This window comes from Heteronotia binoei, chromosome 19, assembly GCF_032191835.1.
Source record: "Heteronotia binoei isolate CCM8104 ecotype False Entrance Well chromosome 19, APGP_CSIRO_Hbin_v1, whole genome shotgun sequence".
Taxonomy (NCBI): Eukaryota; Metazoa; Chordata; class Lepidosauria; order Squamata; family Gekkonidae; genus Heteronotia; species Heteronotia binoei.
Genome location: NC_083241.1, coordinates 30,640,842 through 30,662,235, shown reverse-complemented (window position 1 = coordinate 30,662,235; position 21,394 = coordinate 30,640,842). Strand labels below are relative to the sequence as shown.

Below are 21,394 nucleotides of genomic sequence, written 5' to 3'. Positions count from 1 at the left end.
CTGCCAAGGAGCGGGGCCAGGACTGTGTGATGAGGTGGCCCCTGACATAACGAAGGACACAGCAGCCCAAATAATAAATATTTTTATACTGGGAAACTTCCTGATTGTGTGCCAAGCTACAACACGGAGAAGACGTCGCTTCTGAACGCCAGAATGAATGGGGGCATGAAGGAAAGTCGAAAGTGCAGGGGGGTAATGCTGGGCTCTGCAATCAAATGTAATGTAATGCAATTCTTCAATTTATACCCTGCCCTATCCCGCAAGCCGGCTCATCGCCCGAATCTCCTATATGTCGCCTGAATCTCCCATATGCTGCTAAGGCAACAGCTAGGGTGAGTGAACCTAGTCTCCATCCATTAACTCATACCTACCCTTCCATTAGTTATTTAAGGTTGACCGAGGCATCCTATTTAAGTCTGTCGTCATATTCAAAAGATGGTGTTCTTTGCCAAATGCAGCCACTGGGGCTGCTTTTTAAGGTAAAGGGGGAGAGCTACATGGGAGGAAGGGTCAACAGCAGTGCATGAAGGGGCATAGGGTGAGCAGGCATCCCCTCATTGGCCTTGCTGGCCACGTAGGAGCTGAGCGTCCCCTGCAGTGCTGGCAGAACTACTGGGGCTTGGCTCTCTGCTGGCTCCTGGCTGCGAAGGGCCCACCATGAACATTCCCTGTGAGTTCAACAGCCTCTGCCACCAAAATGAACAACTGAACACAATTACTCATGGCAAATCACTTGCAAAAAGGAAATCCAGTGGCTGGAAGAACACGAGGCCGCCTTGTACTGATTCAGACCATTGGTCCATCTAATGGTGTGGTGGCTAAGTGTGCAGGCTCTTATCTGGGAGAACCGGGTTTGATTCTCCACTCCTCCACTTGCAGCTGCTGGAATAGCCTTGGGTCAGCCATAACTCTCCTAGGAGTTGTCCTTGAAAGGGCAGCTGCTGGGAGAGCCCTCTCAGCCCCACCCACCTCTCAGGGTGTCTGTTGTGGGAGGAGAAGATATAGGAGATTGTAAGCCGCTCTGAGTCTCTGATGCAAAGAGAAGGGCAGGGTATAAATCTGTAATTCTTCTTTTTCTTCTTCTAATTCAGTACTGTCTACTCTGTCTACAATGGCCCATCCAGTCCAACACTCTGTGTCACACAGTGGCAAAAAAACAAACAAAGAGCCATCAGGAGGTTCACAAGTGGAGCTAGAAGCCCTTCCACTTTGCCCCCCCCCCCCCCCCGCAAGCACCAAGAATACAAAGCATCACCGCCCCAGACAGTTCCAATAATATGCTGTGGCTAATAGCCATTGATGGACCTCTGCCCCATATTTTTATCCAATCCCCTCTTGAAGCCGGCTATGCTTGTAGCCGCCACCTCCTGTGGTGCTACCAGAAGGCTTTCTATCTCAAAATTCTAAGTATTGCACCTGCGTGAAGCCTTTGCTAGCTGCTTTGTTGCTAGCCTTTGTTCACTGCTTTGTTGTTGGATTTCCTCTTTGCTCCTGAACAGCCCTCCACCTAGGAGGGTTACGATCGAAGGCCGCAGTCCAAACAAACCAGGAGCTGAGTGTTTGCCCAGCCCTGTCACATCTCTACGGTGTACGGAGAAAGGCCAGCCCAGGGTCACTGGCGGTGTCTCCATCCCAAGCCACGTTTTGTAGTCACTGCTCCAGGGTGCCCTTCCAAAACTGCCTTGTCCTTCAGAATCCCAAAGTGCCAGACTTGAAGCTACCCCAGGAAAAATCACACAGCAGCAGAAGGAAGAGTTAGGGTTACGGGCAAGGCTCTTTTTCTAGCAGGAGCTCCTCTGCATATTAGGCCACACCCCTCTGATGCAGCCAATCCTCCAAGATCTTAGAGGGCTCTTAGTACAGGGCCTACTGTAAGCTCCAGGAGGATTGGCTACATCAGGGGGCGTGGCCTAATATGCAGAGGAGCTCCTGCTAGAGTTCCACCCGATATCAGGCCACGCCCCCTGATGTAGCCAATCCTCCAAGAGCTTAGAGGGCTCTTAGTACAGGGCCTACTGTAAGCTCCAGGAGGATTGGCTACATCAGGGGGCTTGGCCTAATATGCGGAGGAGCTCCTGTTAGAAAAAGAGCCCTGGGTACGGGCAGCTTGGTTTTGAGACCCCCATCAGGGATGCCGCTCAATCTGGACAGTTCTACAGGGGAAGCTGTAGGGGGGCAGGGAAACGGGTCTGTAACGGGCACGTGATGAAGGGGAATATCGGGTAGCGAGCAGGAGGTTGAACAGAAATCAGGGGCTGCCCTAAGGAAGAGACCTATCTAATCCCACAGTCAGTCTTTACAGTGGCAGGTCACTGCTATCTGAGGTCACTCGCAGGGGCCGGGCTGTTCGAGGGAAGGGGTGGGTCAAAAGAGAGGAAGACAAGCCTGTGACACTCGGTGTGTCCTGTGACAAGCGACACTCAGCCCCACACGCCTCCTTTGTCCTCTCCGATCATCCTCTACGTTCATCAGCTGCAGAACTGCGTGATGTTTTAATCGCCCAAAAGTGCTGACAACAAGGCAGGCCACCGCTACATCCACCACTGGCATTGGCCTGGTCGAGACCTCTCCCGCCCACCCCCAACCACGAAAAACCGTCTCCTCTTGTGTTGGCCGGGACCTTTGCCAAGTGGGCTGAGTGAAGCATGTGGGGCAAAGAGAGGAAGAGGGCAAAGGGCTCTCCCTGTGGGTCGTGGCCCACGCGAATTGGGAGGAACTGGTGAAGGGAATGAGGATTGCTGGGAACGGATGCAATGCAGGCCCCCGTCGGCTTTCCCGCGAGAGATCCACGTACAAAGGTTCTGCCTGTGAATGCCTCCCATCGGGATCCACAAGAACAGCCTGTGACAGGACAACTCTTGACATCTGCCACGGGGTAGTGTCGTGGCCAAGAAAATACCTGAGGCTTGCAGGGTCCAGAACAGCTGGGTTCACAGTCCATCTTTGTCTTTTCTCTGGAGCCCTTAAAAAGACACCTGGAGGGCTGTGCCCAGACAGGGCCCTCTTCAGGGCACAGCGTGGCTCCTTCCCTCAAACACCACACACAGGCCTCACACATTGGCGGGAAGGGGCCACAGGAGGGCATGGCAGTGGCCACCATGTCCTCTCCCCGGGCACATGCAACACGCATCCGTGAAGGCCCCCCTTGCCTTCACTGCAGCCGGCCGGATTTGCCGCTGTCCCCTGCTTTGGGCCTCGCTGGCGGGTGCGATTCTGCCACCTCAGGGCATTTGCGGGTGTTCTTGGGGCTTACTGAACCCTTCCGGGGGGCCTGGGGGCTACTCAGGCCTTTCTTCTGGAGCTGGGGGCTGGACTGGGTGGACGGCGCTTTCCTGCTGGAGATGGGGCTCCGGGAGCCTTTGACTCTGGGCGGTGGCTGTGGGGTTTCGAGGCTCTTCAAGGCCAGAAGCTCACAGTAATGGTTGCAGCGGTGGGAGGTGGCAAAATGTTCCAGCAAGGCTGGGCAACAGCTGTCCTTCAGGCCTTGGTACCTGGCAAAGGAGAGCGCAAATCACTAGGATCGAATCTGTCATTGCAGACACATAGCCAACAACTCCAGTCCACCACCCTTGGCTCTCTTTGCATCCGGCCAGGGGACCTGCCTTGGACTTGCAGGGGCAACTCACCTTGGCTGAGACAAACCCAATCCAACTGGCAGCTGTGGCAGCCAGGCTTGGAGGCAACCGAGAACAGGCAGGGCGAGGCTGCTATATGGCAGCCAGGTGGGGTCAGTTCTATCATCAATGCCCTTCCTAGGAGGCAGCTGCAACTGAGACCAGTCTGCAGGACAACTGAATGCACACAGCTGCCTTAAACCCAATCAGGCCCTTGGTCCATCAAGGTTAGAACTGTCTACTCATGACTGGCAGCAGCTCTCCAGGGTGTCAGGCAGAGGTTTTCCCCATCATCTGGTCTTTTTAACTGGAGATGCCAGGGACTGAACTTGGGACCTTCTGTGTGCCAAGCAGATGCCCATCCACTGAGCCACAGCCCCTCCCCTTCACAATGGGTAAAGGGGTAGAAGGGAGGAGCAAGCCAGGGATGGGGATTGGAAGGGTGGCCTATTTAAGGAGGAACAACAGGAGGCTAGGGAAGAGAAAGCATCTGTGCTCAAGCAGCGTGGAAGAGCAGAGGATGCAGATGGGCAGAGGGATAAGGTGGTGCAATCCCCTCCCCTCTCCACTTTGTCTTACAGGTCCTCCACTGCAGGGAAGGTCACGGCAGTGCAAAGGCAATGGGGCCTTGACCACGGGGAGCATCACAGACATCCTTCTACCGATGGTATTTTTTGTAGCAGAAGCTCCTTTGCATATTAGGCCACCCCCCCCCCATGTAGCCAATCCTCCTGGAGCTTACAGCAGGCCCTGTAAGCTCTTGGAGGATTGGCTACATCAAGCAGGTGTGGCCTAATATGCAAAGGAGTTCCTGCTATTTAAAAAAAAAAGCACTTCTCCTATCCATGCCCACATACATAAACCTAATATTTCCCACAATACAGTTTCACTCACACCATTTCTAGGCCCTGGGAGATGAATTAACAGGCAGAAGGAGGGTTTTGCTTGGGCAGGGTGGAGCTACTATTTCTCATTGTATGCTGGACTCAGTTCAATAACCGTTATTGGCATGATATCGAGCATAACAGGGATCCAATCCATCCATCAAATGGCAATTTGCAAATACATTAAGCACCTCCTAGATATAATAAATTTGCAACAATTTGCAATTACTAATTGGTTCCGAGTTGACAACAAGAAGACAATTTTATATTTGTCGGGCTTCACCGTTTGCTCACTCAAACGGGGCTCAATGAGTATGGAGCGCAGATCAAAGTAAAAAGTACAGTTTAAGAACACACGTTCTAAAGTTTCTATCTCTGGACATGTACAAGGGCACAGCCTGTTTGAATAGGGAGTTGTATCGCAGATGGCAGCACACTGAACCTAGCTAGCGAATAGGCTCTGCATCGCCAAGGGGCAGTTAGGCAGATGTATGCATCTTTCAGGGCATCGACTTCGGGTTCCTGTTACTACTGACTGCTGTGGCATGCCAGAGGGTAAAGCAGGATGACATGATGGGAACAGAACAGAGAGGTGAATGGGGTTCATTTTAAGGCTTTCCCTAGGGTCTTCAGGCTTCTGGAAGAAGCTTGCCGCATCTCCCAGCCCACTGATCCAAAGGGACCACGCAGCCCAGGCTAAGGAGCAATTTCCCTGCAGGATGCATGCAAGCAGGGTCTGCTGCTAAGAAATCCACCCAAGAAAAAATAAAGCCCTGAGCTGTCACAGATTTCAAAACAAGGTCCAGAGCACAGAGCTTTTGGCTGACTCAGAACAAACATTCTCAAGGGGAGGGGAAATGTCGGTGGATGAGAACTGAGCTTCCTACTTTGCTATCTTATTCTCCTCTCCGTTTTGAGCCACCGCCACCTGCGTCCAGAGGCAGCACCAGCATCCAGAGACAGGTATCCAAATGCTGCTTGTTCCTGAGCAGGTCACTTACCCTTTCGTTTTGGTAGCAATCCTCACATTGGTGACCTTCCACCCGACACCTGCAACAGAAGAAAGACCCACCTTAGGCCATGAAGTACGGGAGCTGGAGAACTGGCGTGGCTCAGCTGACCAAACACACCCGAGGCCATGGCTCCCTGAAAAGCTGGTTCTGCACTTTCCCACCATGTTTAGCTGGAATGGTGACAAGCTGCCAACAGGAGGCACCGATTGGCCAGTGCCTGTAACATCAGCACACTGGGGCCATTCTAGGCCTGCTCTCACTACTCAGTCCCACCAAACTGAGTTACAGCGATCAGTGGATTCCCAAGAAACAAGGGCGTTGGTCGGTTCCCTACAGAAAAGCCCTGATGCAAAACAAACATTAAAGAGCAATAATAATAAATGCTTATGCTTTGGGGCACTCTGGGAAGCCAAAAATAAAAGTCAAACCAATATCTATTCCCAGCATCAGCAAATTTTATTTTACTTCATCTATACGCCACCTTCCTTTCCAACGGGGACCCAAAACAGGCGACACTGATCTCTCCTCCAGTTTATCCACACAAAACCCCTATGAGGAGTATGTTAGGCTGAGAGAGTGAGACTGGCCCAAAGTCGCCCAGCAAGCTTCCATGGCAGAGTAGGGATTCAAACTTGAGCCCTCCCAGATCCTACCATTACATTCTAACCACTGCACAATATGAGTGTACTCAAGGCATGGCTGAGGATGAAGGAAAGCAAGCAAAGTTTACAGAGGCCAGCAGGGACAATAAAGCACAGGCTTGTAAAAGTGCCTGATTCCAGAGCCAAACCGGAGCATCCAGGTTCCCCAAGAAGGAAAAAAGTCACTGTTTCTAAATTCAGTCCCTGATGGCACTACTGCAGCTCATCCCTCCTTGGGATTGTTCCCCGAATGCTAAAGGGCTAAAGTGATGACCCTCACCTTCCAAGTCCGTCACCAGGATGTTGCCGTTTGTCCACTGATAGAGCCAGTGCTGGAAGGTGGCGCACTTGTGTCCAACCTCAGAGGCACTGGCTGGTGCCAGGCTGCCGTCTCGCTCTCGCCCGCAGAAGCGTTCGAATAGGCCAGGCAGGTCCTCCTCCATGGTGGCGTAGGGAATATTGTTAGCCGGGCGGTAGATCAGGTAGACGGGGATTATTCTGTGTGAGAACAATGTCCCTGCTCAGTTACTACCGTTTCCCTACACATTTGGTGCAAGGCGTTTCCCCCTGATGCAAGCGTAAGGTAAAACTCGCGGAAGAGTCATGCACCGACACAGGTTTTAAGTGTGAGGAGGCTGCAACTTGGCAGCAGGTTGTCGACTTGTGTGCACATGCTAGAAGATGTGGCCTTGAAGAACACAGCTAACGTAAGAATGGGGAGCTAGGTTTCATTTAGCAAAACCTGGCTGGGTTGAATGACATGACTCCCCTCAGCCCTTCCCAGCTCATTTTTAAATAAGGTTCCCTGGAGAGGTGGCAGAACAATCTTCTAAATAGAATAAATTAATGTACACCCCCCCCAGGTGACCTCTACTGTCCCAGGGTCGGTTCCAGTGGGCCCTGGCCAGAGTGTGACCAGTCCCCTTGCCTCGCCTCCCCTGCTTATCATTGTAAAACTGCCTTAAACTGAACCAGACCCTTGGTCCATCAAAGTCAGTATTGTGGCAGAATTTCTTTTGGGGTTGGTTCTCTTATGAAAATGGCCACCAAGGGTTCAAGCATCCATATTGCTTAGGCTGAGAGTTAGCTGCTAGAAATGTAGGTCAGTAGAAAGTGGGTTGTAAGAACCCCGTGGCGCAGAGTGTTAAAGCTGCAGTACTGCAGTCCTAAGTTCTGCTCATGACCTGAGTTCAATCCCCGGCGGAAGCTGGTTTTCAGGTAGCTGGCTCAAGGTTGATTCAGCCTTCCATCCTTCCGAGGTTGGTAAAATGAGTACCCAGTTTGCTGGGGGGAAAGTGTAGATGACTGGGGAAGGCAATGGCAAACCACCCTGTAAAAAGTTTGCTGTGAAAACGTTGTGAAAGCAACGTCACCCCAGAGTAAAAAAAAACAGGTTGCTTACCTGTAACTTATGATCTTTGAGTGGTCATCTGTGCAGTCACACACATGGGTTTTCCCGCTGGAACGAACCCGACCTCGGAGAATTCAAAGCTAGCCTTAGGCGTTATTTTTGGCGCGCACTTCCTCCCGCCCTGGGGAGCAGGCATCCACTGCGCATGCCTGGAGCGGGGGGAAGGCGCTCCACCCACCAGTTTCTTTCCAGCCGCTGTTAAGTGCAATATAGTCTAAGGAATGTAGAATCGCAGAAACAGCAGCGGGGACGGATGGGTGGGCGTGTGTGACTGCACAGATGACCACTCGAAGATCATAAGTTACAGGTAAGCAACCTGTTTATCTTCTTCGTGGTCTCTGTGCAGTCCCACACATGGGTGACTGATGAGCTAACCTGCACGGAGGTGGGTGCTGTTTCTGAAAGAGAAATTTCAGAAGTTAGGTTATACATAACAGATGAGTAAAGGTACTCCCACTCACCATTGGAGAGCATGGCATCTCAGTTGAAAATGGAGCGGAGTACGGCTTGCCCGAAGGAAGAATCTCGCCTTGCATGAATGTCCATGGCATAATGCGTGGCGAAGGTGAACGATGAAGACCATACTGCTGCTGCACAGATGTCTTCAACGGGTATGCCCCTCGCAAAGGCGGAGGATGTGGCTAGTGCCCTAGTAGAGTGTCCCCTTAGAGGTTCTGGAACTGGTTGTTTAGCTAACTTGTAACAAAGTGATATAGCCTCAACCAGCCACTTAGACAGTCTCTGTATAGAGAGTTTCTGTCCCTTCTTGTGGGTTCCGTAGGAAACAAACAATGCGGTATCTTTGCGGAATGCAGCAGTCCTGTCCAAATAGAAGGCAAGGGCTCGACGTACGTCGAGGTTATGGAGGGATTTCTGTCCCGAATCCGAGGGGTGTTGGAAAAAGGATGGCAAAGTGGTTACACTTTGGAGGTGGAAGGGTGACACCACTTTAGGTAAGAAATTTGGGTCCGGCCTCAGAACCACTCTGTCGTGATGAAAGACAGTGTAGGGCGGATCAGATCGAAAAGCGCAAATGTCACTGGCCCTTTTAGCTGAGGTGAGTGCAACTAGCAGGGCTGTTTTCCACGATAGAAGGTGCAAGGGGATAGACGCCATTGGTTCGAAGGGGGGCTTCATCAATTGACTGAGCACGACAGATAGACTCCATGTAGGGCAGAGTTGCCTAGTCGGAGGTTTAAGGTGGAGAATTCCCTTCAAGAAAGATTTTGTAACAGGATGTGCGAATACTGTACGGCCCTCTATGCTCTGGTGGAAGGCGGAGATGGCTGCCAGATGCACCTTAAGTGAGGAGTAAGTGAGGCCAGATTCCGAAAGAGAGACGGTATAAGTAAGGATCTGCGAGATGGAGGAGGACGCAGGGTGGAAATTATTGCGCATGGCATATTGAGTAAAGCGTTTCCATTTAGCTGTGTAGGATTTCCTAGTAGAAGGCTTCCTGGCGTTTAAAAGGATGTGTCTGACATCGTCAGGAAAACCTAAAAACTGATCTTCCAAGCTGTTAATTTGAGGACTGAAGGATTGTGGTGTAGGACCCTGCCCTTCTGTTGTGACAGAAGATCCTGTACCTGCGGGAAGCAGTGATAAGTCCTGTTCGATAGGAGGAGCAGAGTGGTAAACCACACCTGGCGCGGCCACCAAGGAGTGATCAAGATACAGTTCGTGTGGTCCAGCTGCAACTTCTGAATTGTCCTTGTTATGAGCGGAATCGGTGGGAAAAGGAAATGAAGTGGGCCGTTCCACGTTTGTAGGAACGCATCCCCTGGTGACAGGGAGGATGGGGGGCCTCTCATGTAGAAAATGTCGCATTGAGCGTTGTCCGGGGACGCAAAGACATCTATGGTTGGGGCACCAAACATAGTGAAGGCAGGGAGGAGATACTTCCTGTTGATTGACCATTCGTGATCGTTTACTGTCATCCTGCTCAGAGTATCTGCTTGCGTATTCTGCACCCCTGGTAGGTGCACTGCAGTCAGATGGATTTTGTGAGCGATGCTCCAATGCCACAAGCGTAGTGCCATCTTGCAGAGACGGGAGGACGCAGTCCCTCCTTGCCGATTGATATAAAACACAGTCGCCACATTGTCCGATGTTATTTGTATGTGGCGACCGTGCAGAGATGGCAGGAAGGATTTCAGTGACCTGTGAACAGCAAGGAGCTCGAGACAGTTGATATGCAGGAGCTTTTCGTTCGCTGTCCACTGACCTTGGACCATCAGAGAATCAAGGTGAGCTCCCCACCCCCACCTCGACGCATCTGTGGTGACAACAGTTGAAGGTGATAGTTTCAGGAATGGCATTCCTTGTAGAAGATTGTGCTGGCTTGTCCACCACTGTAGGGACGGCAGAATGTGGTTGGGAACTGAAAGTAGCGTCCGTTGTGATTGCCTCTGTGGGTGAAAGGTTCTGACAAACCACAGTTGTAGAGGCCGCATGTGGAGCCGAGCATATGAGAGAACGGCGGTTGTTGCTGCCATCAGACCCAGCATGCGCTGAAACACGAGAGCTGTTTGTGTCGGATGGGAGATTATATTGTTGGCCAGGGTTTGGATATTCGTAACCCTGTCTATGGGTAAGTATGCCATATGGTCTGTGGTGGATAGATATGCCCCGATGAATTGTATTGTCTGCGAGGGGGAGAGTTGAGACTTTTGGTGGTTGACCTGCAACCCTAGAGTAGCGAGGAGGTGAAGTGTTATTTGAATGTGCTCCTTGAGCTGCTCTTCCGAGGTTCCCACCATCAACCAATCGTCTATATAGGGGTAAAGGGCTATGCCCCGCTGACGGAGGAACGCTGCTACCACTGCCATACATTTTGTGAAGACCCTTGGGGCGGTTGATAGGGCGAAGGGAAGTGCCCTGAATTGGTAGTGGGCATCCCCTATGGCGAACCTCAGGAATCTTCTGGGGCAGCTGTTGATGGTAATGTGGAAGTACGCGTCCTGCAGGTCTATCAGCGCCATCCACGCGTCCTTGGGAATGAGTGGCAGTGTGGACTGTAGGGTAATCATGCGGAATTTTGTGGGACGTATGTATTTGTTCAGTCTGCGTAAGTCCAGGATTGGGCGCTGGCCCCCGTCTCTCTTCGGTACCAGAAAGTACCGGGAGTAAAACCCCGTGCGATGGTATTGGGGGGGGATTGGCTCTATGGCCTGTTTGGCCAGAAGGATGTTGATTTCGTCTTGTAGAGCCTGTGAGGGGGGGGTTACAAGGAAGTGCGAGTTCTTTGGTTGTGAGTTGAACTCTATGAAGTAACCCTTCTTTACAATTTGCAGTACCCAAGAGTCCGTTGTTATGGACTGCCATGTTGGTAGGAAGGGAAGGAGTCTGGGAGTGGAGGGGGTGAAGTCAAAGAGACTGCTTGTTTGGAGGAGTGGTCTTTTTTGGAGCTTGCGGTCTTTGGCGTTGTTGAAAGGGCTGCTTTGCAGGGGGTGCCCTCCTTCTCCAGTAATCAGATTGCTTTGGAGATCTAGTGCGCTTGTAAAAGGGGGTTTTCCAAGGTCTCTGCCTGTTACCTTGAGGTTGCTGTTGGGTTACCCCCAGTCGCTTTGCTCTTTTCCTACTGTCATCCACGGTGGTAAGGATGTCATCCGTGGTGGCATTAAACAGGCCCTGCCCATCAAATGGGAGATCTTCTATTTTATACTTAATGTCCTGTTGTAAGGAAGACGAGCGAAGCCAGGCGTGTCTTTTTAATCTAAAAGCTCATTAATTGTAAAAACCCTCCCAATAAATATCTTTCCTTAATTAATTTGCCACCAATCAATTTTCCCAAGCTCGTTAATTATAAAACCCTCCCAATAATCTCTACCCTAATTAACTTGCTACTAATCAACTTTCAATTAGCTAATAATCAACCTCTTAATAGCCTATAAACCAAACCAATCTTATCATTACACTGGCAGTTTAGATCTGCTGGGGTGGGGGATTAATACAAAGATGTAAACAATTGAGTAAAGTGCAGTAGTTTTTAAAGTGCTGAAGTCTATAAGGTGCCTTGATCTTATTTCCGTATCTTTGTCTTTATCTTCGGGCGTGCTGAATTCCATGTGGAGCTTGTTCTTTAAAGTGGTGGGAGGGGAGGGGGTTGTTAAGAGGTAGACAACTCGGTAGGGGAGTCGTTGGGATGATCTTAGGATGACTATATGGCCGGCCGGTGGACTCGGGAGGCCCACTGTGCAATCTCGGGGGGCCCAGAGGGGTATGAGCCCCGCTACGTCCCCTTCGTCACACAGGCTCCGCCCTGGTCAGCAGTTCAGCTCGGCCCCTTTCAATGTTATCCGGGCCCTTCGGCTACCAGTCGAGTCCCAACGCGATGCCCTACAACCACTCCCACACCGGGAAGGGAGGGGGGGGGGATACGTCCCCAAATTCCGCCGCCACACACAGTTGATACAGTGGTCGGCACCACCATGAGGTCCAAATAGGACTTGGCCCCTTCTGAGGGAGAGAGATCTGCAGGCTTGACTATGTCAGAGGCTGGGGAGGCCGGCTGAGATAAGGACTGTGAAGAGTCTGAAGCCTCAAGGTCCGACTCGTCTTCGTCCCGTGGATCCTCTGGATCCGGTGGTAAGGGCGGTTTAGTTTGCTTGGATGTTGACGGTGTAGGAGAGACTGGAACCCGATGGTAAGGCGATACCGCATGTTCAGAGCGAGATGACAGGTGGCGTTGGTACCGTGCTGGACTTTGCTGTAGTTGGTACCGTGCTGGACTTTGCTGTTGTTGGTACCGTGCTGGGCTGTGCTGTTGTTGGTACCGTGCTGAATCCTGTGGTTGGTACCGGCCCAAGTCCTTCTGCTGCTGGTACCGTGCCGGGTCCTGTTGTTGGTACCTAGTCGAGTCGTGTCGTTGATACCGGTCGTGGTACCGTTCTCGATGTCCCACATCCTGGTGCTGTGGGTCACGGTGCCTACGGGTGCGGTAAGATTCTATAGAAGGGGATCTTGACGGCGTATAGCGCGGGTAGGAGCAACGGGATGGAGAGCGTGATCTGCTATGGTACCGACTCCCTTCGTCTCTACTGAAGGATCGCTCACGGTATCGTGTGGTCTTCTCCCGGTATGGGGATGTCTGGTACCGGTGCTTCATTCTGGGGGACGCAAGATGTCTGTCCCTAGAGAGTGATCTTCCGTGACGCCTATCGGGTGCATGGTCTCGATGGCGTGGAGAGTCGAAGCGGAGGGGAGACACCATAGCGTCCTTGTAGGTACGAGGGACAGTAACGTCCCGGAAGGAATCAAGGTCGAGCTGTTTTTGCAGTTGCTGTTGCTGTAGAAGTTGTTGCTGTTGCTGTTGCTGTAGAAGCTGTGAAGATGGCTGGGTAGGTTCCTTCGCCAAGAGGTCCTCCGGCAGGAATTCCTGTATCGAAGGCGAACGAGAGCCAATTCGTATGACCTCGGATTCGATAGCATCTACCGGAGTCAGGACTGGAGGCGGCGTTGGAGCCGTGAGCACTCGGAGTGAAGAGACCGCTAAGGCGGCTTTCGCATCCGAAGCCGACTGGTGTGGCGAAGAAGATTTCTCTTTTCCTGTCGATTCACCATGTTTTTTCTTGGAATCGTGGTGCTTCTTCGGGTGTTTTGAGGGCTTAAGCTTCCTGGGAGTCAGAGCCACAGAAGCTGCCTGGACCGTACCGACCCTCTGAGGTGTGAGGGAAGGTGGTGACTTCTGAGGATCAGAAGATTGAGACATAGCTGGACGCAGAGATTGGGTCAGTAGGTGACTGTTCAGTCTAGCGGCGCGGTTCTTTCTAGCTTGTTTGCCGAACTGGGCACAATGAGCACAAGCGTCAATCCTGTGGGTTTCGCCCAGGCAAATCAAGCACAAAGCGTGGCCGTCTGAGGAGGGGATCTTAGTCCCACAACGGATGCAGTTTTTAAAAGTGATTTTAACTTCTTTTCCTTCCATACGCCCGGGGGGAAGGGGGGGGGGAAGGAGGAAAAGGGAAGAGATAAAGGGAAAAGGAGGATATATAAAGAACTCTTTTTTTTTTTAATACTATACCAGACAGAAGTAAACGGAGCAGAAAAACGAAGAAAGAACTTTAGCGGTAGCGGAGGAAAAAACGGTTGAGGAGGCTAGTTGAGAGGAGATGCAACGAGGAAGGACTATCCCGGGCGGCGGTCGGAAAGAAACTGGTGGGTGGAGCGCCTTCCCCCCGCTCCAGGCATGCGCAGTGGATGCCTGCTCCCCAGGGCGGGAGGAAGTGCGCGCCAAAAATAACGCCTAAGGCTAGCTTTGAATTCTCCGAGGTCGGGTTCGTTCCAGCGGGAAAACCCATGTGTGGGACTGCACAGAGACCACGAAGAAGATCGACTGGTGCTTGCACAGGGGACTTTTCCTTTCCAGAAAGTTGGTTAAAGGTAAAAGTTATCTGAGGGGAATCTTAGCCTTAAATGTTTTGATTTGGCAGCATAATTGCTGATGTTAAGAGGTATGATAAGAACCAGATAGAGTAAAGATAACTGGTCCATTGGCAGAGGGTGAATGGCCATCTGTTGGTGCAGCTGGTGGTTCTGGAATGCAGATGACACATATTATCAGATAAGATAAAGATAGTGATACCAGTTTCCGGGAGGAAAACCCTGAAATTTTGAGCAGGAGTTGCTGATCTCCACTAGAGACAGGAGACTGTCTCTCTATGCTGGTCATGCCAGGAAAAATGAAACTTAGGACTTAGACTCTAACCAAGAAAATGTAGACTAACAGGGTGTAGTCCCTGGAATGGGGACTTCGACTTTTCATAGAATTAATGCTTTCTAACTGTATTCTGAAATTGTACTAATGTTATCTAATTGCTTTGCTTTTCTAAATACCTATATTTTAAGCCTTCTGTCTAAAGCTTGGAGTCTAATAAAGTTTATCTGTGTAGCTTGGAAACTGAATTTGTTTGTGTGTATGAGTTTCTGAAAACTACAGGTTGTTTGGGTTTCTGAGGGTACAAGAGGTACAAAATAAATCCCGGCTCAAGTATAGTCTGCTCAGACTGGTTCTCCAGGATCTTAGGTAGAGGGTCTTTCACATCCCATATCAGATCCTGAGAGGCTGGGGATTGAACTTGGGACCTTCTGCATGCCAAGCAGGTGCTGGGTCAGTGAGCTGCAGCCACACCCTAGGCATCCCTGCCCAACTGCCTGTGTTCTCCGCCCCCCCTGCCTAGCTGTCCATCCTTCCCCCACCCTTCCCAGTCCTCCCACTGTTTGCACACCTTCCATGATGAAGCTGGGCAGTATGCACAGCCGGGAGTATGTGTGGTGAGAGGACTCACAACAAACGGATGGGCAATGGGGAGCAGGTGCAGCAGTGAGCTCCACTAGAAGTTAATTGTCCAAACCACATGGAAGACAGAGTTACCACTTACTCAGGCACCGGCCCGAAGGCAGGGACGGCTCGGGCCTCTGCGGCAAAGATTTTGCAGTATTCCCGGCTCGAATTCTGGATCTTGCACTCCTGCAGGGGGCAGACGAGACAGAGGGGCTGTCCTCCTTGTGGGGACTCGGGATAGGATGGACAACATACACAGGAGCATAACAGGCAAGCCAAATGGGTGGGGTGGGGGGCAGACACAAAGCCTGCTGAGTGGGGCTCCTGCGTGAACAGCGTATTTTTACAGGAAGCTCTGTAACAGCCACGGGAGAAAGAAAGGTGGAGCTCCTGTTTCCAAGGTGGAAGCTTGGGAAGTCATGGTTAAGGAAACACAAACAGGAACTTTCCCCCACCCCACCCGGATTTAAGCTACGTGCCGACCGATTATGACAGGCCACGCGCCACATGCCTCCCTACCTGGATGGTGATGTCATAGTTCCGCTCCATGAGTGTGTTCTCGCTGCGCCCACCGAAGGCAATGAGGTTGCGGACTTTGATGATGCCTGTGTGCCCGGACTCAAAGACTGGCTCGAGACCGTAAATGGCCCGAGCACGGCAAGCCTTGCGCAGGAAGCCTTGGCCCACTTCTAGGTCCTCCACCATGATCCGGCCAAAGAGCTTGTCCCCCCAGAAGCCAGAGTCGGCTAGGCCTTTGGCAAACACCATGGGTGTCATCTCGATCTCTTCACCAGCTGTACAAGAGTGGAAAACACATGGGAGATGGGGCTGAGCAACTGCAGCAGGGGGGAAGGCAGGAGGGAAAGGATGCTAACCTAGGGTAGCCAGGTCCCCCAGGGGAGGGAAGAGTTGCAGCTCCAGGTTGGGAAACTCCTGGAGATCTGGGGGTGGAACCTGGAGGAGGACAGGGGCTTCAATGGGATACAGTGCCATAGAACCCACCCTCCAAAGTGTCCATTTTCTCCAAAGGAACTGATCTATGTAGTCTGAGGATAAGCTACAATTTCAGGGGATACTCAGGTCCCACCAGGAGGCTATGGGGCCCATTAAGATATCTAGGGGGAACTGTGATTTTCAGGGGTGGAATTCTAGCAGACTCTCCTTTGCATATTAGGCCACACCCCTGATGTAGCCAATCCTTCAAAAGCTTAAGAAAGGTAGGAAAGGTTCCCTGTGCAAGCACCAGTTGTTTCCGACTCTGGGGTGACGTTGTTTTCACAGTGTTTACAACGTAAAAGAGCTTACAAGGCTCTTTTTTGTAAGCTCTTGGAGGATTTGCTCCATCAGTGGTGGGTGGCTTAATACACAAAGGAGCTCCTGCTAGAATTTCACCCCTGGTTATTTTCCATGACAACAGATTGGGGAGAGGGATCTTCCCAGCAAACTAATAGGCCCGCTGCTCAATAACAGAAGTGGGGAGGAAGGACAGAGGACCAGCAAAGATGGCAGCAGGAAGCCTGAGGGATCCCAAACCAGAGAGGTGAGTTTGGAACTTCAATGGCCTTCCAAATTGGCCATCTTCTCCAAGGGAACTGATCTTTGTTGCCTGCAGATCAGTTGTAATCCCAGGAATTCTCCAGCCACTACCTGGAGGTTGGAAACCCTACCCTGGTGGGCCAACAAGGATGTTTGTGGGACCTGTGATCAAAACTTGAGAGGGAAAGGAGACAGGGAGATGGCAAGAAAGGGAGATAGAGATTCCAACAGAGAAGGCCTGGGCACTGTGGCCCCAGGAAGTCTGAGGGAAGGGAGTACTATCCGGACAAGGTACAGGAAGGGGGAAGAAAGGCTGCCTGAAGGAAGGGGAGGTACAAGGAAGAGAGCATCAGAAGCTTGTCTGCAAAGGGAAAGGAGCAGAGGTCTTCCTCTCTTTCATCTCTAGCCCCGTCACTAAAGGGAAGCCTGTTTTGCAGGTCTCCCCTGCCTCTTTGTTGCTAAATCTTACATGGGACACCAGCCACGCAGGAGGCACAGGTGGGGTTTCACACACAGGATAGGGGCCACGTTACCTGGCAGGGCACAGACTCACCACTCTGTCTCCTGGACACACTTTACCTTCTATTTCTTCTTTGGAGAGAAATCCTGACAGCACTGAAGAGAAAGAGAGAAAGGGGGGGGGGGGATGGTGATCATGGCTTTATCTCTCCACTGTAGAAAGAAACAAGAAAGGAAGGCACAGCCCTTTCCCCAGTTTCATAGGTGCTAATTTGGCTAATTGCCCTGATCCAGATAGCCTGATTCCACCAGACCCTGGAAGCTCAGCTCTGGCTGGTCCTTGGAAGGGAGACCATCAAGGAAGTCCAGGGCCATGACGCAGAGGCAAGCAAGGGCAAACCGCTTCCGAATGCCTCTTATCTTGAAAACCCCGCAGCACCATCCTAAGGCAGCTGTGAGTCGATGGCAAAAAAAGTATCAGCTTGCGGACCCCCTTTTCTTGGGTGGAACTCGCTCTGTAAAACGCCATCTTCTCTTAGCTCCGGTTCTCTATCGCATGTCCCTGCCCTCGGTCCCTTCTACTCCGCAGCCTTGCAACCAGGGCCAGCTCCAGGTTTCTCAGTCCCTTTCCTTAGAACCCTCTGCCCATCACCAGGCTCTTGTGTCCTCTCCCACCCACCTGCTTGGATGTCCTTTTCCTTGCTGCTCACAAGCTACCCTGCTGCCCACACTCACGGCTGCCTGTAGATCTTTCCCCACTGGCATCGGAAGGTGTGTACAGCTAGGAAGTGAACTGGCAGGGGGTGCTGGTGGAAGTGGAAACCCAGAGCCCCAGCAGAAACCCAGAGCCCCAGCAGCCGCCCCACCTCAGCCTACGCTGACCCAGCTCTGCTCGCAACATGATAGTCTCTCTGCAGAGCAGAGCCGTGACTCGGGGTGTGTGCGTGGGGGGAGGCCTCACCTTCAGCGCTCAGCAGGAAATCGGTGGAGTCGGTGCCGTATTCGTTCTGGATGGTGCACTGGTAGACGCCGCAGTCCTTCAGGGACACCTGCACGATGGCCAGGGCTGCCTGCCCTTCATCCCCGGAGCTGGAAGAGAGTCCTCTAGGAGATGAGCGCAGGGAACACTGTGCAACTTGCTATAAACGGTCACGTAAAGCAGAGCAGGGAATCTAAAAGGTGTGTCCCTGTCCAACTCCAGCCACCTGAGCTTTCACACCAGTGCCAGGAACTGAGCGACAGGAAGAACCCAGGAAAAATTCAAAGGGACCTGAAATCTGATTTACACATTTCCCTCTCTGTGTGGTGTATATTAGGGCTAAACCAGAAGCTGCTGAGGGTTCTGAGACTGGAGCTTACGGCTTTTCAAAAAAGATGTATCAGGATAGGAGAGTGGCAAGGAAAGGATGAATCAGGAAGTCAGTTTTTTGATTTAAGGAGGGGAACTGGGGGGACTGCCTTGACTTGGATAGCCCAAGCTAGCCCATTCTCATCAAATCTCAGGAGCTAAGAAGCATCCTCCCTGGTCAGTATTTGGGTGGGAGACCACCAAGGACATCCAGGATCACTACGCAGGGGCAGACAATGCCAAAATACCTCTGTTAATCTCTTGCCTTGAAAACCGTATGGGATCACCATAAGTCAGCTGTAACACGATAGCAAAAATAAATTTATCATAGGATCTGAAAGATGAGAGAGGTGAATGACTTGGGAAGGAAAATTCTCACACAATAGGATTTTCCAGTAAGTACACACAGTTGTACATATGCAGTTTTCAAAGTGTGCACAACAAGGGGTCACTGGTGGAAAGGAAAGGTCCCCTGTGCAAGCACCAGTCATTTCTGACTCTGGGGTGATGCTGCTTTCACAACATTTTCACGGCAGACTTTTTATGGGTGGTTTGCCATTGCCTTCCCCAGTCTTTTACACTTTCCCCCCAGCAAGTTGGGTACTCATTGTACCGACCTTGGAAGGATGGAAGGCTGAGTCAACCTTGGGCCAGCTACCTGAATCCAACTTCCGCCGGAATCGAACTCAGGTCGTGAGCAGAGAGTTCAGACCTTAGTACTGCAGTACTGCTGCTTTACCACTATGCACCACAAGGCTGTTGTGCCACAGTTGTACATATGCAGTTTTCGAAGTGTGCACAATAAGGGACCACTGGTGAAGAGACAGCAATCATCTCCCTTAGCTGTTGACTGGGAGTAAGGTGATTGATCTTTGCTTGACCTGAAAGAGAGGCCCGTTTCCAAGTCGGAGGGCGAGCAAAGCTGTGCCTGGGTTGCTTGGCAACAGCCGGACACCATCCCCTGGTGCTTCCGAAATCTCTTTCAACAAGTCACAGGGTTCCTAAACCTGCCACTGCAAAACTCTCTTATTGAGGTCACAGATAAATTCTGCAAAATATACACAAGGTTTCTGCAATGTGACTGCAAATCTGCAACAAAATAACCCACATTGCAATTCTTGCCTGTTAAAAACCCTGGGAGCCGGTGAGAAGAGAGAGTGTCGCCCAAAGGCAGCAGAAACATCGTTCTTATGTTTTGGGGTTTTGCCATCAAGTCACAGCTGACTTCTGGAGACCTTGTGGAGTTTCAAGGTATGTGGCGTTCAGAGGTGGTCTGCCAGGGCCTGCCTCTGTGTTGCAACCCTGGGCTTCCTCAGTGGTCTCCCATCCAAGTACTAGCCAGGGCTGACCCTGCTTCGCTTCCAAGATCTGATGACATCAGGGTAGCCTGGGTCATACAGGTCAGGGCATGGTTCCTCTAAGTACCTTAAAATCAAAACCTCTGGCAGTGTTTATTGTGTTATGGAAGAAACCCAAGATCTCTGTACAAAGGCTGTCTGGAAGTTCTAAGGCAAAATTTAGATTGGTACAATCAACAATTTTTTTAGAAGAATTGCAGATTTATACTCCGCCCTTCTCTCTGAATCAGAGACTCAGAGTGGCTTACAATCTCCAATATCTTCTCCCCCCACAACAGACACCCTGTGAGGTGGGTGGGGCTGAGAGAGCTCTCCCAGAAGTTGCCCTTTCAAGGACAGCTCTGTGAGAGCTATGGCTGACCCAAGGCCATTCCAGCAGCTCCAAGCGGAGGAGTGGGGAATCAAACCCGGTTCTCCCAGATAAGAGAGCTATGGCTGACCCAAGGCCATTCCAGCAGCTCCAAGTGGAGGAGTGGGGAATCAAACCCGGTTCTCCCAGATAAGAGAACTATGGCTGACCCAAGGCCATTCCAGCAGCTCCAAGCAGAGGAGTGGGGAATCAAACCTGGTTCTCCCAGATAAGAGAGCTATGGCTGACCCAAGGCCATTCCAGCAGCTCCAAGCGGAGGAGTGGGGAATCAAACCCGGTTCTCCCAGATAAGAGAACTATGGCTGACCCAAGGCCATTCCAGCAGCTCCAAGCGGAGGAGTGGGGAATCAAACCCGGTTCTCCCGGATAAGAGTCCATGCGCTTAACCACGACACTAAACTGGCTCTCTTTTTATAGAATTTTTTTTTACTGCTGTTTGTCTTCTGGGCCTAGCTCCTCCTGTGTCCTTAAGACAAAAAAAAATGAGCAAGAAGCTGTACCCGAAAGCAGCAAATGTCTGATATGAAGTGCAGCAAGTTCTTAGCTTCTGAGATCTGGCGAGATTGGGCTTGCCTGGGCTATCCCTGTCAGGGCCAGGTATGCTATCGCGTTGATCCCCTAGTTAATACTGCGCTTAAAAAAACCTGCATTCTTTGAAAGAAGCTTCTGAAATTGACATTTCCACCACGCCCGTCTCTTATGCCGAGAACCTAGGAGGAGTCAGGCCTTCTTGAAGGTCAACGTGTCACCAGACAGGGACAGTCCTGAGCCAGCAACAGTTGGCCTCTCTTGGCTCCCAGCCCTTCTGACCTGAAGCAGATGTTAGAAGGTTTCTCCTCCACAGTGGGAAACCCCAAAAAACCTATACGGGACATCGTAAATAGATCCCTCTCGGAGGGGCTCTTTGCAACGCCTCTTAAAGAGGCTGTGGTCCGCCCTCTCCTGAAAAAGGCTACATCAGATCCGGCCCAATTGGCACCCCTTTTGGGCAAAATTATTGAGAGGGCAGTAGCGTTACAGTTGCAGAGTTTTCTGGATGATGCCACAGGGGGCGGTGCTCTCCCTGATGTTGTTTAACATCTACATGGGTCCCCTTGCCCAGATTGCCCGGAGGTATGGGCTGGGTTGTCACCAATATGCTGATGACACCCAGCTCTATCTACTGATGGACGGCTGGCCTGACTGCGTCCCAGAAAATTTGGACCTGGCGTTGCAAGCTGTGGCAGGATGGCTCAGGCTGAGTAGGTTGAAGTTGAACCCAGTGAAGACAGAGGTCCTTTGCCTTTGTGGCAGCCTGGGAACAGAAATCCCCCTACTAGCTTTTGATGGTGCGCCATTGGAAATGGCGTGCAAGGTCAAGAGTTTGGGGGTGCTGCTGGAGCCTTCCTTGTCAATGGAGGCCCAGATAGCAGCCACTGCTAAATCTGCCTTTTTTTCATCTTAGGCGGGCGAGGCAGTTGGCCCCCTTCCTGGAGCGC

The 21,394-nt window shown here is 51.5% G+C and overlaps 1 protein-coding gene across 1 annotated transcript in view; it reads right to left on the bottom strand.

Moving 5' to 3' along the window:
- Nucleotides 1-2,473: 2,473 nt before the first annotated feature.
- The window catches only part of ALPK3 (alpha kinase 3), an 86,181-nt gene continuing 67,260 nt past the window's right edge, over nt 2,474-21,394 (bottom strand). Inside the window, exons 8-14 of the mRNA XM_060259741.1 lie at nt 17,802-17,929; nt 16,961-16,996; nt 15,365-15,639; nt 14,943-15,031; nt 6,433-6,650; nt 5,500-5,548; nt 2,474-3,491 (exon numbers count right to left, since the gene is read on the bottom strand). Of these exons, the coding sequence (XP_060115724.1) occupies nt 3,152-3,491; nt 5,500-5,548; nt 6,433-6,650; nt 14,943-15,031; nt 15,365-15,639; nt 16,961-16,996; nt 17,802-17,929 (1,135 nt within the window). The 3' untranslated portion in view covers nt 2,474-3,151. The remainder of the gene's footprint in view (nt 3,492-5,499; nt 5,549-6,432; nt 6,651-14,942; nt 15,032-15,364; nt 15,640-16,960; nt 16,997-17,801; nt 17,930-21,394) is intronic.